The sequence below is a fragment of the Cynocephalus volans genome, chromosome 5 (assembly GCF_027409185.1).
Source record: "Cynocephalus volans isolate mCynVol1 chromosome 5, mCynVol1.pri, whole genome shotgun sequence".
Classification (NCBI taxonomy): Eukaryota; Metazoa; Chordata; class Mammalia; order Dermoptera; family Cynocephalidae; genus Cynocephalus; species Cynocephalus volans.
Genome location: NC_084464.1, coordinates 133357507 through 133374606, shown reverse-complemented (window position 1 = coordinate 133374606; position 17100 = coordinate 133357507). Strand labels below are relative to the sequence as shown.

At 36.0% G+C, this 17100-nt stretch overlaps 1 protein-coding gene across 1 annotated transcript; it reads left to right on the top strand.

Annotated features, from left to right (window-relative positions):
• The first annotated feature begins 11382 nt into the window (after positions 1-11382).
• On the top strand, positions 11383-12414 carry LOC134378626 (trace amine-associated receptor 3). Its single transcript, XM_063097922.1, has one exon. It carries the CDS (start codon positions 11383-11385, stop codon positions 12412-12414), a length of 1032 nt encoding a protein of 343 aa, XP_062953992.1.
• The last annotated feature ends 4686 nt before the right edge of the window (positions 12415-17100 follow it).

Below are 17100 nucleotides of genomic sequence, written 5' to 3'. Positions count from 1 at the left end.
AGACGCACAAAAACTTCTATCCTGTTTGAAACAGATCAAACCATGAGCTGAGCTTGAGGGATGCTGTCTCTTCTCACCACACACACTTTTGTGTGAGGTTTCCATTTAACTTTTGCTCCTCGGTGTCTGATCAGATGTATTTTGAAAGATCAACAACTAAAAATTATAAATGAATATGGAAATAACTTCAAAAACTCCTATTCTGTTAGGAAGCAGTAATTTGTTAGCTGAGATGAAGCTTTTCCTAGATTTTACAATTGTGAGATGAAACGTTTTTAAAATAAAAGAAGAAATGTAAAAATGTGTAACTGAGGCCACAGATTCCATCGAGTTTTCACTGATGTATCATCTTAACTGTTTCACTAGTCGTAGAATTCTATTCCGTGCGTTCCTTTCTTTCTTAGGCTTTATCCACACTTTGTATCGCTATTTGATGTGCTGATGTTTAATAAATGTCAATATCTACCCAAAAAGAGTTGTTTTGAATTCATCATTCCTTTTTGCTTAGTATGTATACACATATTTTTGAATAATAGAGAAGTGGGAGGGGAAGCAAAGAAATATTTATGGGGAGGGCTCTGGGTACTAGAAACTTTGTATATGTTATTTAGTGTCCTTTTAACTGTAAATTGAGACCCATTAATAACTTGTAAAATTGATTTTAGTGGGCTGCAAATCAGTGATCAGCAGTGTGCTAGTAAATATTTAATACCTGCCTCTCAAAAAATTTTCTTTACTTTTTTTATTGAAACATAATTGATTATACATATTTGTGGGGTACAGAGTTGACTATCAGTATTTGTGTACAATATGTGATGATCTAATCAGGATAGTTGGCATATTCATCATTACAAAATACACTCATTCTTTGTGTCCATTAACCAGTTTCTCCCTAATCCCCTTTTCCTCCCCCTTTCCTTCCTCTAATAACCACAGTTTTGTTCTCTCTTTCTGAATGTTCAAAATATTATTGTGTTTGTTGTTTCTTCATTTCTTTCTCAAAAAAATTTTACGGTATATAAATAACAAAAAATCTTCCCTTATCACTGATACTAAACTATTAATGTAATGTCAAATGGCTCTCAGAATCCTTGAAAAATTAACAACCTATTCTTGAAAGTGGACGTGAGTGGTTTCAGTATACCACTGGCTGCAAACAACACTTTCAGCAAAAAGCAAGTTAGAATAGAAGGAATCGATAATATCAGAGAATATCACTTCCATTGAAGGTAAGTATTGTCTTATGAAGTTTTAATTTCATAAATATGACTGTGTTTGTGTGCATGTGTTTTTACATGTATAATAAGTAAACTGTGTTACTGAAATATTTTTGTTTACTTTCTTCATTTGCATTATATCAATTAAAAAAAATTTTTTTCCCGTAATAGTCTACAAGTTTGCTTTGATTTTAGTTCATTACATAGATTACAACTAAACAGTGACCATTCAGCAGTCTGCTTAAGTGTTAGTCTGGCCCAAATATACCTGCCTAAAGATGGATTGCCACTTCTGCGGCCACTCCATCCTCGCTGTCCCACTGATAGGTTGGTCCCTCCCTGTAGCCTATAGGGTAGAAGTGGAATTAATGGAGCATCTTTGAAGTGGTGACAGAAACTACAAATACAAAACAAGAAATGGAAAAAGAAGTTTCCAAGAAGGGAGTAATTAAACCAGGTGTAATCACGAGGTGTAATCATGTTATACTGGATACTATTGAGTTTATTTGGTAATTTTGGAAATGGTGATGTTTATGTTGTTTCAGTATTCAAACATACACACACACACAAAATACTTTTTGTCTTTATTTTAAAAGACCTATTGCTAAAAAAAAGAAAGATTTTTAAAATAGATTTTAGCCTTAGTATAAAATAGAATTATTTTTAATTAGTATTTATTGAATTTACTTCTCAATTCATTAATATGTGGCTTTGGAAAATGAAACCAAATATCCCAGCAGGACGTTGCCTGCTGTCATTTCTTGGAAAGTTTTTGACTGTTTTTTTTACAGAGTGATGACATATGTGATGGTGGTGTTTATTTATGCTGGTGCTTACAGACAGACAAAATAAAAATTTTACAACCCTCTGTGGGCCTTGAAGTTTCTTACAATGCTTCTTCTCTCTTTCTATTAGAATCCTATTAATATTTTAAGGCATCATTCAAATCGCTCCTCTGTAATGTTCTGCTCAGTGATTCTCCTTTCATTGAAACAGATGATTATTTCTGCTCTTTTTCACTGCACGTTTTAATTTCAGAACTTAGTTGTCCTGCCTCTATTGCTAGTGAAGGCAACAGAGGGCTCCGGCTCCTGTGTGCTGGCTGCTTTGCATGGTTCATTCTGCTTTCATTTCCCAGGGTTAGTAAAGTAATTTCCCACCCTCCACACCCAGGATTTTGTGAGACAGATGAGAAAACTGAGCCTGGGTAATTTAATGATTTATCCTGGATTACACAACTAATTGTTACTGAAGTAGGACCAGAACCTAGTTCTCTTGACTTCTTATTCAGTGTTCTTTATTTACTGAACTAATTTTGTCAAGATTTGTGACACTGTAACTGGCTTTTTAAAAAAATTTATTTTACTAAAGGTTTTAGTTAAACTTGTACAAATCACTGAAGCAAAAGTAACTATTTCCATCCCACTCCAATATCTTCTCATTACATTCGGGAATCGAAGTGTAAACAGAAACCTTTTATGATTTAGGCAACTATTCTTCCCTTGGCTATTAGCCAACATTTAGCCAACATTTAATTTAGCCTACACATGTCCATGTATTTTTAATATTATATTATTAATATTTTTAGTAAGTTTCAGTACATTATCTTCCCCGAATGAAGCCCAAATGACCATGAATTCAGATATGAAATTATTGTCCTTCATTTGGAAAAAAAACAAACTCAAAACTATCTGGGACATGAAAAATACACAGAATATTTCAAAATCCCCTGAGAAAGAGTTAAAAGGGCAGTTCCACTGTGACTCTGCAGTTAGTGCCTCTCAGAGCTTCTGGATCTGAGTTCTCCACAGTTCTCTTGAGAGCAGAGATAAACTTATAAGAATCAGATATCTTAATCCTCTACACGAAACTTTGCAGGATTTCCTGACATCATACCTGCAAAACCACTAGAAGAAACTCATTAATTCACAACTAACTGTTCAGGAACAGGAAGGTACTGGGTCAACAAAAAGAATTGAAAATGTACTATCTTTTTTTTATCCTTTTATTTATTTCATGGTTTATTTCTTCTTTCAAAATAATTGAACAGTGATAGTTAAATTTTAAAGAGAATCAGAAATTGTAACAACTTCATTGTAATAGAGAAGGTAGTTTTTTTTTTTTCCTAAGAAATAATTATTATATTTCAAAGATCTTAAATTTTCCATCAAAATTTGTTTGGCAAGGTATGTAAATTTCTATGTACTGTCATATGAAAAATGTTTTTGCAAAGTATAAGGATATGCAAGGCATGACTTAATAAATGTAAGGTGCTTAGGTATTTCAAAAATACTAAAATGCACTTTCCTCTTTGGCATTATGTCTTAGTAACAAAATCCTTGATATATTCTACTTTAAATCACTTCCAGATACTACATATTTCATTTTTGGTATTTTTCCTTTGCAAGCAGCATTCACTTAAGATATTCTGTTTCTCTTTGCTCTTCAGAATTATTCCCTCATTTCAAATACAAACAGCGCCTAAACTAAATATATAGTCTCGCCATTGTCGAGAACAGTCCTTAAATTCAATGGGTGTACAAATAACACAGGTATCTTGCTAAGATGTACATTTTGGGATGAGTCTGAGGATTTTCATTTCCAAAAGCATTCCCAGGAAATGACAATGTGGCTTGTCCACAAACCATACTTTGATTAGCAGGGACTAGATGGAAGGAACTGTAAGCATCTGGAGCCATAGACTTTCTTGCTGTCCAAATAGATCAGAAATGAACTGTTGCCCATTACTGGAGATGGTACGGAGTGGCAGAAGGTTCACTGGAACAAAAGCCAGGAGTATAATGCTGATTCTAGCATTTAGTAGCAATGGCTACCTCAAGATCTGAGTTATTTACTATACATGAAGAAGTTGGAAGGATGCAGTGAAAATGTGCTTGTAAAGTAATTTAGGAACTTTAGGACACCCGGAATTTTGGTGGTAACTGGGTTTCATTTGTAATAGTTTGTTTTGGAAGAGGATTCACTAGCTACTTTTGAAACAGCATTTTCTGTTTTCCTAATATTTTAATCTTTCCCAAACCAGACGTCTCTAATACCGCAAGACAAGACATCTATTAACTAGGTTTTCATGATGTATTGTATTTAACTTCTTTTTGCTTAATTCAATAAATGTGTTTTGTTTAGCAGTTACCTAACCAGCTGAAATACTTTAGACTTCAGTCTTAAATTCCAGGAAGCATGGAGCAATCAGAATTTAAAGAAGAAAAAGGAAGCATATTATTTATGACATTATGCAAATTTGTGTTGAAATGAAAAATCTTTAAAATTTGCTTTGTAGTACATAGTTAACCTGCCATGTATATGGCCATGTGCTAAGTGTCACAAAGTTAGCAGGTTAATGGGATGTTATCTCAGTTCTTAAGCAATTTACAGTTAAGGTAGGGCAGTACGCTAGAAGAAGGAAACAAAGGTATTTGATATCATAGTCATCAACGAAATGAGGAAGTAGAACCACTATTTCTAAGATCTTTGGCCACCCTAATAGCCTATAATTTTATGAGATTAACTTCAACTGGGAGAGTCAAAAAGGCTTCTGGAAGGAAATGATATTTGTGCTAAGTTCTGAAGGGGGCAGAGATGAGGGGACTAACAGTTGGATGGAGGAAGGACAGTTGGCCAAAGCTCAGAGTGAGCATTTGCAGGGCAACACCGTGGCTCAGTGTGGCTGGAATATTGTAGGCCGAAGAGAGAAGAGCCTATAGCCAGGGTTTCCATGCAGACAGATGCTAAGATACACCTACAGCATGCAAGACCATGCTCTGATCTTCTAGCCAAGGTGTGTTTTCCCAGGCCCTTTCCCTTTTAGCCACCAAAAAATGTGAATGTGGCCTTTTTAAAAAATTTATTTTTTATTATTTTTATTATACATATTTATGAGATACAGAGTTGTGTAAATGTGGTCTTCGTAAAAGATTTATTTAGATCAATTCCTCCTGGTCCCCCCACCTCTAACACATTCTCTGATACTTCGTTTTGGTAGAGATTGCTCTCCTGCTAGTTTTCAAACAATACCATGACTAGTAGCTAACTATAACAAAGATGCTTTGGTTTTCATTTTCACTCACCTTTCTGCTCCTGCCCTCTGAAATAGAAGTTGCTCTGCCTGTTCTGTGCATGTATTTACTGTCACTTAAAATGTTTTTCCTGTTCCCAGCTGCCTTTAAAAAGACAATATTACCTCTGTCCATTGCCAACTGCCGTGTGCTTTTATAAGACTTACTTATGAACTATGAGCTATTTGGTATAAAGTCACTTACATGCCAGATACTATTTTTTACGTTTTAATGTTATGATGTTTAAACTATTATATACAGTTATAAAGTAGATTTATGGGAAAAAATGTGTTTTCTTTGTTTATCTCAGTTTTTAGTGTTACATTTGAATGTAGTCTACTTATTGTCAACCCTGAAATGGCTTCCAAGTAGTCTTTGCTATTAAAGTTTTTAAATATTTATTGTTGTTTATATTAGATATTAGAGAATTAACCAGAAAAAATCCAATATCATGAACTTTCATAAATGTCAAACCTTTATCTTTTCTATTGTATTACGTAGACTGTTTATCTTTTGAAGATTTTCGCCTTGTACTAGTCCAAAATTATGAAATTACTCGTCAAATTGTACTATTACCCTGTTGTCTCTATTTTAACAAGTTTAACTGAAAATTTACACAAATCTGATCATTGGATGAAATTTGCTTTTAGACCAAGAATGATTTTGGAACTCTAAAAATAGAATTTATATTTGAGAGTTTGTACTTTAAGATCAATTTTGTAATGAATTATATAAATATTGGCAATAATTTCTGACTTGTGGTGAGAGAAACAATGGAGCAATCATTGTTAGCATGCTTTCCAGGTCCTATAACTGGTGCTGGTTTCAATAAGAGACTCTCCCTTCTACCTGGAACACTCCAAGCAGGCACTCAGAAGAGCCTATGGTTTGTAGAGGCTAGTTGAAATTGCATGTGTTTGTGGTAAGCAGTTAGCTAATCAGCTAAAATACCTTAGACTTCAGCCTTAAATTCCAGGAAGCATGGGGCAATCAGAATTTAAAGGAGAAAAAGGAAGCATATTACTTGTGACAATACAAATTTGTGTTGAAGTGAAAAAACTTTAAAATTTGCTTTTTAGTACATTTAGTTTGATTCAGTATATTAAAGAATTATAATATTAATTGCTTATATTTTTCTGTGCTAATCGTTCTTATCTGATTTTTTTCAACAAATAAAAAAGGGAAAGAAATCACAATTTGAATTAATTTATGTATTTATACATACATACACAGGTGGTAATGACAATTTTAACTTCTTTACCCAAATACAAGATTCTAAAAGAGGGGAACATGTTTTATGGCAATAATGACATGTATTATTTGGTGCCTTACAGGTAGCGTGTACAAATATTTGCCACCTCTGTTAGAACCATGGATCATAGGTTTTCATTTTCTACTATAGTTTATATTGCATTCATACCTTAAGACTCCTAACTTAGAATTTGCTGTTAGGACACCTCTGGCTCCTCCTGAAATGAATGTGTCTAGCCTACTAAAGATTCTCTTCAATAAGCTTTAGCTCCTTGATATAATCTGGCATTGCAAATTTGACTCTTTGCAAATATATGTGTCTGGAGATATGCCAACCTTATTATAAGTCAGTGCATGAAACTGAAATTTGAGGGGAAAGAAGAAAAGATCCCAGTGGGAAATTATTTGAAATTATTAATATTTGAACATTTTTAACTTGCAAAAATGGCAATTTCATAGAGACTATGTGTTTCAACATAATAGATCACATGAAAGATTTAAAAAAAAAAAAAAAAGCGAAATTGAAGAAGGTGCCATAATTCTTACAAGGAAAAGCAGGGAGGAAAGTAGGCACAATGCTAATGACCTCAAATATCTACACAGGCAACTCCCAAACATAAACAAGTTGTAAAATAACCAGTTTGTTTGCAAATCAGTCATTTGGAAATCAGAATATAGTTTTCCTGAAGAACATTGTTAGTTTGTTACAGCTGGTTAACATGGGCTTCCTTGAATGTTTACTAACAGTTGTCATGTTTTTCATATATTATCTCCAATCTTTTCTGTTTGTTTTTGTTTTTTGCAGCTGGCTGGTACAGGGATCCGAACCCACGACCTTAGTGTTATAAGGCTGTGCTCTCACCAACCGAGTTAACTGGCCAGCCTTATCTTTGATCTTTAAATCAAATATGTGAAGTTGGGTGTATCCCTACTTTATGAAAAAAGAAACTGAGGCTCAGGGACATTGAGCCATTTGCCCAAAATAATACGGTTAACAAGTTATAAAACCAGTAATCAAACACAAGTCTGCGTGATTGCAAAGCCATACCATGGAATGTAAGATAGAAAACAAGTTGGAAACCACCTCATAATAAATATTTGTAAACATTTCATTTGAGGTCTTCCCCAGTTCTGAAAGTATAGTACAGTTCTGAATTTTCCCTTATATAAACAGTAAGTGTGCATAGTGGAAGATTTGGTCTCATGTTGAAACACCTCATAGAATTCCCAATCTTTAAAAAAGCGGGGGAGCTGCCTGTACGCAGTGCATGTTTGAGGTTGTTTCGGTGTCATGCCTGTGATCATTAAGATCATATAGGCGATTGGGGCATGGCAGAGAATCTCCTGGGTAGTCATATACCTTAACTGCAAACACGTTCATCAACTTAGATACTGTGTAAGTTTAATTGTAAGTCGGTGCTCTCCAAAATAGTATTTTCTTTTATTTTTGAAAGTATGTGAGTTTCAGCTGGAAGAAAATCTCCAACTCTCCTAAGTGGTAGATGAGGTGCTAAGCAGTGCATAAGAAACTGAAAAAAGCCAGTTTAACCCCATCTTCATATGTCCATGGGACACTGAGGGGTGTCTTATGCCACCACCACCTCTACCTCCCAAGTACATTTAGCTGAAACATTCAGCAGCTTTGTCGTCTTCTACTAGCACCTTTGTATTTCTTTCCAGACTCAGCATCTTTGGTTCTCTTCTCACTAGCCTGAGAGATCAGTCAATTACTCAGAGTCTACACCAACTCTCTCAGCTCTTCCTGTCTTAATGCTGCTGTGGGAGGAGTTATAGTAGCATCAGAAACAATTTAATCCCAGAAGATATTTTCATGAAGTGTGCTACAAGAACTAGTTCATCCATTCGCAGCAGCGTTTTAGCACATGGAATCAACTGCTTTTATTGAAACAATGCAGATTTTTTTTTAATGACCATAATTTGCTATTTATTTGTATATTTATTCATTCAAAAATATATATCTAGTGTCTACTACAAGCACTAACCTAGATACTGAGAATCCAGGAGTGACCAGGATAGACAAGTTCCGTGTCTCATTGTAATGTATCAAAAAAACATGCCTAGTAAGATGCAGCTGTTGCTTAGAGTTTGTTTTAGGAGGTAAAGGCAAGAAAAGACAATATATGAGTCTGGGTATATTTTAACAAGCATACTGCATTCAACAGTTATTTACTGAGTGCTGTCACTTACATGCTAAAATGGGACTCAGGCTAGATGCTCACAACCTTTCCTTGGTGAAAACCAAGGAAAAAAGAGAGGCTGTAAGGAGTGGAGGAAGATCATAATGGAGAGAAATACATCCTCAATATTGATCAGACATGTCTCAGGACTCAAAGTACCAGTCAATGAGTCTCTGCATTGAACCACGACTTTCTTCCATATCTCTCTTTCATCTTGTTTCGCTGCTCTTCTGTTTTCTACTTGTTTGTAGAAGATGGTTTAAAACTAATAACCTTTCAGTTACCTATGATTCACAGACTTTTAGAGCTGGAAGGGCCTGTAAGGCCCATCTAGTTCAGCACGCCTCCTGTTTTCCTTTTTTTAATGAAACAAAAATATAGTCTATTAATGAAATCAACAGATATTATATAATATTCTTTTTTTTTCTTTCTTTTTTTTTTTTTAAAAGATGACTGGTAAGGGGATCTTAACCCTTGACTTGGTGTTGTCAGCACCACACTCAGCCAGTGAGCGAACCGGCCATCCATATATGGGATCCGAACCCGGGGCCTTGGTGTTATCAGCACCGCACTCTACCGAGTGAGCCACGGGCCGGCCCTTATATAATATTCTGACACTGAAAAGTGACTTCTAATAAAAAACAAATGGATATACCCAAAGCATAAATTCACTAAGAGGTGCAAAATATAAGTAATAAATAGTCTTTGCGTTATAAACAAATTAATGAAAAGAAATGAATCATATAAATACATTATGAAAGGATTTAAAATTATGGCTGAGTTGACATGACATACTGCTATTGACAAAAATAATACAAAACTCATGATTAAACATTAAAATATAGATATCGACAACAAACCAGCTAGTTCATCAATTTAAAGAGTATTTAAAATTAATCAGTACAGAAGAAAACTTAAAATATCTGAAATCTTACAATTCACATAATGTGTTTTGTTTTGTTTTGTTTTGTTTTTTGCTCACTTCAGAATAATTACTATATTCAATAATATACAATATCATTGCTACTCACGGCCCTTTACCTATTCTTCCCTCCCCTCTGCCTTCCCAATTCTAGTAACCCCAGTTGTCCTTTTGAAAGTTTAATATATTATTGGGAATGTTGTATCTTTCTTTCTTTCTTTTATTTATATGTTTATAATTTTGGCAGAACTTGAACCAGGAGAAAAATTTCCAGTCCAAGGCTCTTTGGATACATCCTCTTTGGAAGTCAGTGATGTAAACCCTTAACATAGAGCAGACTGGGGAGTCACATGGAACAGTTAGCTCAAAAATAGGCCCTCCTAAGACTTTCCAGTGAGAAAGTTTCCTGCAACTTGGGAATAAGAAACTTCTCTAGCTTACATAATATGAGTTCTTTTGTCCCTACAAGGTTTCTTTTCTTCCTCCCCAGTCAGGAGAGAATGATAGAATCAAAAGGGATGAGGGGAGCTTCTAACATCTTGAGACAGGGAAGGGACCTTTTTGTGCTCTTTCTTAAGGTTCTAAAGGAGAACCAAATTGAATCTGCCTGAATAGATAAACCTGCTAAATGTACACCGCAGTTGAATCTTTATGGCTTGGGAGAATCCAATATAGATTCAGAGTGTCTCTTGTGTCTAATCCATTCAAGACTCGGCCCGTGTTTCTGTAGCTCACTAAGTAGACAATACTTCGTTGTAGGCACAGTGTCAAGCTTCTTTAGAGCCTACTGGTGAGTGGATTTTCAGGGTGCTGTATATCCCAAAGTAGATAGCGAAGCAGGTATAATAATTTATTGAAATTTGGATTTATATAATTTGTTCATCCTGTCTTATTCAACCCACTGTGACCAATAGGAATCACCTGAAATTTGAGTGGCTAGGTCTGTGACTGTGAGATTTGTAATCCTTATGGGTCATTTAAGGATAGAGCATATGACATGGCTCCACTAGTTAGGATCTCAGATAAGCTGTAGGACTCAAGAAATACAGAAAAGGAAAGTGAAGAGAAGAGGACAGAGGAGAGGAGAGGAAGGGCATAGAAAGTAGAGAAGGTATGAATCCTTGACCCAGGTCCATGGTTTAGCCCATAGGAACATGGTACTGTATATTCCAACAGCAATATACCTTTTATTATTAAAAGCAATATGCTTTTTACAAATGAAGATTTCTAGTTATTGAAAGAATGCGTAAAGAAACACAGTGATTTCACTTAGCTTTTGTGTATCAAGTATTTTTATGGTGAAAGAGATGTTAGCTTCTTGTAGTTCAAAAGAGTTTCTAGGAAAGTGGCTGCTCAGAGTGAAAACTGACCAAACACCCATGAAAGTCATCTAATACATTGCCAAGAATAGAGCAGTCAATAGATAAACCCATGTTGAATAAATGAATGGATAGACAAATAACCCAGGAAGATAACAGAATAGAATAACCTCAAAAAGAATAAGCTGTTGAAATTTTTTATTCTTCTAATGCAGAAAATAACTCAGAAAGCAAACACAGTTGATACCATTTTAAGTATTTAAATAAATTACAATTGAAGTAAACTAACAGATGACTTTGAGCTTTATTATATTCTTAGGCACTGAAATTTACTGGAATCATTTTAAGAAGAGAAGAACCATTAGCATCCTCCTGGAAAAGAATTTGAAGTGATAAAGCACTATGGATCTAACTTATATTCCCAAAGACTTATCCAGTTGTGCAAAATTTGGAAATAAATCCTGTCCTCCCACCAATCGCCCTTCTCATGTCCGAGTGGTAATGTATTTGGTTATGACTGGAGCCATGGTTATCACAATCTTTGGAAACTTGGTTATAATGATTTCTATATCACATTTCAAACAGCTCCACTCTCCCACAAACTTTCTGATCCTTTCCATGGCAACCACGGACTTTCTGCTGGGTTTCGTCATTATGCCATACAGTATGGTGCGATCAGTGGAGAGCTGCTGGTATTTTGGGAATGGCTTTTGTAAATTCCATGCAAGTTTTGACATGATGCTGAGCCTGACCTCCATTTTCCACCTCTGCTCCATTGCTATTGATCGATTTTATGCTGTGTGTTACCCTTTACACTACACAACCACAATGACAACCTCCATGATAAAGCGACTGCTGGCATTTTGCTGGTCCGCCCCAGCTCTTTTTTCTTTTGGTTTAATTCTGTCTGAGGCCAATGTTTCTGGTATGCAGAGCTATGAGATTCTTGTTGCTTGCTTCAATTTCTGTGCACTTACTTTCAACAAATTTTGGGGGACAATATTGTTCACTACGTGTTTCTTGACTCCCGGCTCCATCATGGTTGGTATTTATGGCAAAATCTTTATCGTTTCCAAACGACATGCTCGAGTCATCAGTAATATGCCTGAAAACATAAAGAAGGAAGTGAAAAAAAACCTATCTAAGAAAAAGGACAGGAAAGCAGCTAAGACCCTGGGTATCATCATGGGGGTGTTTCTAGCTTGCTGGTTGCCTTGTTTTCTTGCTGTTTTGATTGACCCATATTTAAACTACTCCACTCCCTTAATAGTACTTGATCTCTTAGTGTGGCTTGGGTACTTCAACTCCACTTGCAACCCTCTCATTCATGGCTTTTTTTATCCATGGTTTCGGAATGCTCTTAGGTACATAGTGACAGGAAAAATATTTAGCTCCCATTCAGAAACTGCAAATCTGTTTCCTGAAGTACATTAATAAAAAACCATTATGAAAGTGATATTGAAAAGGAGATTGTCATTACTTTGACCGGCAGCACATACCTTCCATCCTCAGATCACTGCAAATATCATACTATTAAATTTCATTTTACATTCACCTCTGAGTGGTGGAAAATGTGCAAAAGAAATATACAAAGCAGTTCAGAATAGGTTGGCCTAGATTTACATACACGGGACAATTAAAGACCAATATAAGAATAATATATAAGAACATGAAGTGTTAATTATTTTGATTCTAATCTGATTCCTCTCTAGGAATTCAGAAAGAGAAGATCATTGTGACCTGTGGATCTATGGAAGAAGTGTGACTTCAGGTTGGCCTTTATTGTCAACCAGCAGTCCACCTTAATATTTGGCTTGGGAGAATCGTTAACCATCATTATATAAACTACTCAGTTATTTCCTGACACCCTAAAGCTCACTAAAAAGAGTTGCCGAGAGGAGAAGCAGGTTGATTAAGAATCATATGCAATTTGAGCTTTTGCCCTTAGGATTTTTCACTTAGTGGTTTATATTTGCACTGACCTCCTATTTCCCGTGTTTCTGGAATCTTAACCTGCATGTTATGTCTACACCACCAGCCAGCAATCACAGGCCTCTCCTTGTACTTGTTTCAACCACTTTCTCTGAAGGTCTCCCTAGGACCCCGCCAAACAAATTTCATCCACACCACTATGCCTGTAATTTAAGACAGATCATTAACATTTGGTGTAAGTCCTTCCAGTGATTTTTCTGTGGAACATTGAGACAAACAGAACGCTTCTTTTATTTCATCTATTGGGAAGTACATGAGCGCAGGTAATGACCATGTCCCCAGCCCCTCATACCTGGACTATGTTATGGGAAGGAGAAGAGGAGCAAAAGGAGGTAGATTTTTTCCTCTCTTCCTGAATCCAAGGTCAGCATTATGTCAAACTTCGAGATAGGAAATTTTAATTTTGGGGTTTTCCTGTCTCTGTTCTAAACCCTTCTCTCCCAATACCTAGATTCTCTTTGTTCTAGATCCAACCATGGAAAATCACCCTGGCTCAACTTATGTCTCGAAGGGCAGTATGAGTCAGTAAGAACTATCTCCCATTCCCTCTGCTTGTTAGGAAAAAAACAAATGTGCCTAATAAAGGCATAATTGATAGCCATGAAGTATTTTCATGTAATCTGTAATATATGCATCCCTTCCCATCCATGTTAACTAGTCTTCTTGCCTCCGGTTTTACAGCTTTCCAATCTACTCTGCACAGTTATCTGATGTTAACACTTTCCTCTAAAATTTCTTAGATAGTTTCAACGCTAGATCCCTTCTGTGTGCCCTGAGTTCTCTACCCACTCTGTGCAGCAGGCTGATCAGCACAGGCTGGATTAAGGAGCTCTCCTGCCTGCACTTTCCCAGTGGCATTTTACCAATGGGAAGCACCTGCAGGTGATCAGAGGGTGGAAGGAAGGTGAAATCAGGGTACTTATCCCAGGCAACCTTTCTGCCAAATCACCTCGGAGCTGGCTGTGTTCCTCCAAGAAAGGCCCTCTGGAGTCCCTCTGGAGTCACAGGGATTCCTGTGACTGCCCCTCTCCTTGCCACTTCTGGTCTAGCGAGGGTCGTAGTTTCTTGCTACAATGCTTCTGGGAACTAGACTGTTTCTTTCTGGTTTCCTTAAACCAGCTGCCCAAACACACCTTTGAAAACAGTCCTTTTATTAAACTCTCCTTAATCATCCAGGTTGATTGTGCCATCTTTTTCCTGATGGACACCTGACGAATGTAGCTTTGCATTGCTCTGAGTTAAAGTTTTGAAATTCCTACCAAAGGCATCGAGTTCTAAACCAGCCTGACTTGGTCTTTCTTTGTATTTCCACATTTGATCACTCTTCTTGGCTCCACACTCCTCTGAATGAATCATTGCCCGCCAATAAATCACTCACCCCTGTTTGCCCTGTTTGGGTGCTTCTTGCCCTCCTTCCCCACTTGGCAAACTTCTTTTTATTTTTAAGATCTATTTTTAAGTCTGTCAGCTTGAGATTTCTGGTGTCCTTTCTGCATATAGAAAAGATTCTTCAAGGTAATTTCAGCTTTTAAAATTAATATTCCGGGCAAGCCCATGGCTCACTTGGAGAGTGTGGTGCTGACAACATCAAGTCAAGGGTTAAGATCCCCTTACCGGTCATCTTTTAAAAAAAAAAAAAAATAGAATAAGTATTCCATTTATAAAATAATATTGAAAAACGTAACTCTTCCTTAAAATGTTATTTAACTTATAACTTTTAATTAATTTATAATTTATAAACTTCATTTAAATTATAAATTATAACATAAATAGAATAGAAGTTATTCTATTTATACACTTAGCAACTTTTAACAAGAACTTTTAAGGGGACATTTACAGCCTTGTTAATTGAATTACCTTAATATTTTATCTGTATTTATGAAAGTTGTCACAATCAAAATGGAGTCACTTGTGTCAAGTCCTGACAAAAAGGAGCCAGGGATGGCCATAAAGAGAGGCTTCTCGTTCATGTATGCCTGATAACAAAACTATCACAAAAGACTCTGCAAAACTACAACTTTGCACTAAGGCCAGCGTAACTTTACACAGAAAATACTTCTGCAAATATATTTGTCCAACAACTTCCTGTCCAGCCTTGGACCGATGCTACCTTTGTAGCCAAGGATAATTGATTCAAAACAGCTTATGTAATCCTCCTCAGTTTGCTTTTAAAAATTTTTTTTGCCTCAACCTCCCTGAATATGCACATAGTTTACTATGGCATGCTTATTTCCATTGCAATGCTACTCCCAAATAAATATCATTTTCTTTTAGAAAGTCTCCCTCTCTGTTACTTAGTTTGACATATTTATCAAATTAAAATGTTCAAGTTCCCCTTTTTGATAATTTGTCAGATTAATACATAAAAACTTCCTCAATACTTAAATAACTTGTAAATTTAATAACTTACAAATATGGTGAATTGTAAGATTCTTAAAAATTGTAATATCATTTATAAACCTAGCAAACTTCTTTTGTGCCTTTCAACTGAAAAAAATCACATCTAAATCAATTATTTAATAATACATTCTACGTGGGAATCACAAAGCTATTGTAGTAAATACTCTAACATGCTAAATTCTTTTAAACATTACAAATATTAAAAATAACAAATACACAAAGATTATCTTTAAACTGAATACAAGCTGTCTTAATACTAAGAGTTTGATTTCTTTTTTTTAGATCACATGCACACAATGTATTCCTACCCATGCAGATATCCTTAGATTTATACTTTAAAAAAATTGGTTTTGATTGCCCATACATTCTTTGGAATAAAGTAGAGTACTAATTTGACATCATTACATTTGTTACTGAGAGTTGCTTTTCTGTGCTCAGTTTATGATTTTCCTACCTCCCACTGTTGTGGAACTGGAGCAGGACACACTTCTCACTGACTTATTATCTGAAACATCTCCATGAGGTTGTCTGCTTTCAGCTTTATGAGCTCTTTAATCCACATACACTCTGCTCTTCACTTTAGTCTCTATGAAAACAAACAAAGCATTTTTTTTAAATCCATAACCCTAAACCCTTCTGATTAGTACTTATCTTTTTGGTGACATCATCTTTTTTCTTTTCTTTTTTTTTTTTTCCTTCTAATTCTACAGGTCTTACAGCTCCAAAATGTTCCATGTTTTTACTTGTATTTTGTCATTTCTATATCTAATTGAAAGCCATCACAAACATAAAGATAAAAGTTCTTCAGACTCTCCCTATAGCTAAAGTTTTCATTAAATTAAGTTAAATTAAATAAGTTTTTATTCTTTTTCTTTCTTTTTTTTTTCCTTTGGCAGCTGGCCAGTACAGGGATCAAACGCTTGACTTTAATATTACCAGCACCATGATCTCCCAAGTGAGCTAAACGGCCAGCACCCAAATAAGCTCTTATTAAAATAAAAATAAAATTTATTTTTTTAAAGAAAGCTAACAATTCAAAATTCAAAAGGAACCAAAGTCCACACACTAAAAAGTAAGTCACCTTCTAATTTTTGATCTCTGGAAGACATCTTCCTCACAGGCAGACACTTCTTAAAGATACACAGGAACAGGCACACACATAAAGAAGTATGTATGTACATTTTGTTCCCACACACCTTTAAAAAATGGCAAAACACTACACATGCTGTTCTGCAGCTTGATTCTTTCACACCATTTTATGTCTTAGAGATTCATTCCATCTTCATAAAAACGTAGATCTGCCTAATTTTCCAAAAAGTCTGGGCCGAGCCCGTGGCGCACTTGGTAGAGTGCTGCGCTGGGAGCGCGGCGACGCTCCCGCCGCGGGTTCGGATCCTATATAGGACTGACCGGTGCACTCACTGGCTGAGTGCCGGTCACGAAAAAAAAAAAAAAAAAAACGACAAAAACGACAAAAAGTCTGCAGAGGGAGGTTTCAAGATGGCGGTGGCTGCGGCGGTTGGCACGGAGTAGCTGAGGTGGAAAAGGCGGACACTGGGCCTCAGGCAGCCGGGAAACTTGTGGACCTTCCTCTTGCCATCTCTTAAGGGACGACTGTTGCTGGTGGCCGTTCGTGGGGGGTGACTGCCACTTTGCCCCCGGCAGGAGAGGCTGCCTCATTTACAGGCAACAGCTTTGAAGTGTGGAGCAGGAAAAGAACTGTTTCTT

Coding starts and splice junctions, on each gene's coding strand:
- LOC134378626 (XM_063097922.1), top strand. CDS start 11,383: ATGGATCTAACTTATATTCCCAAAGACTTATCCAGTTGTGCAAAATTT.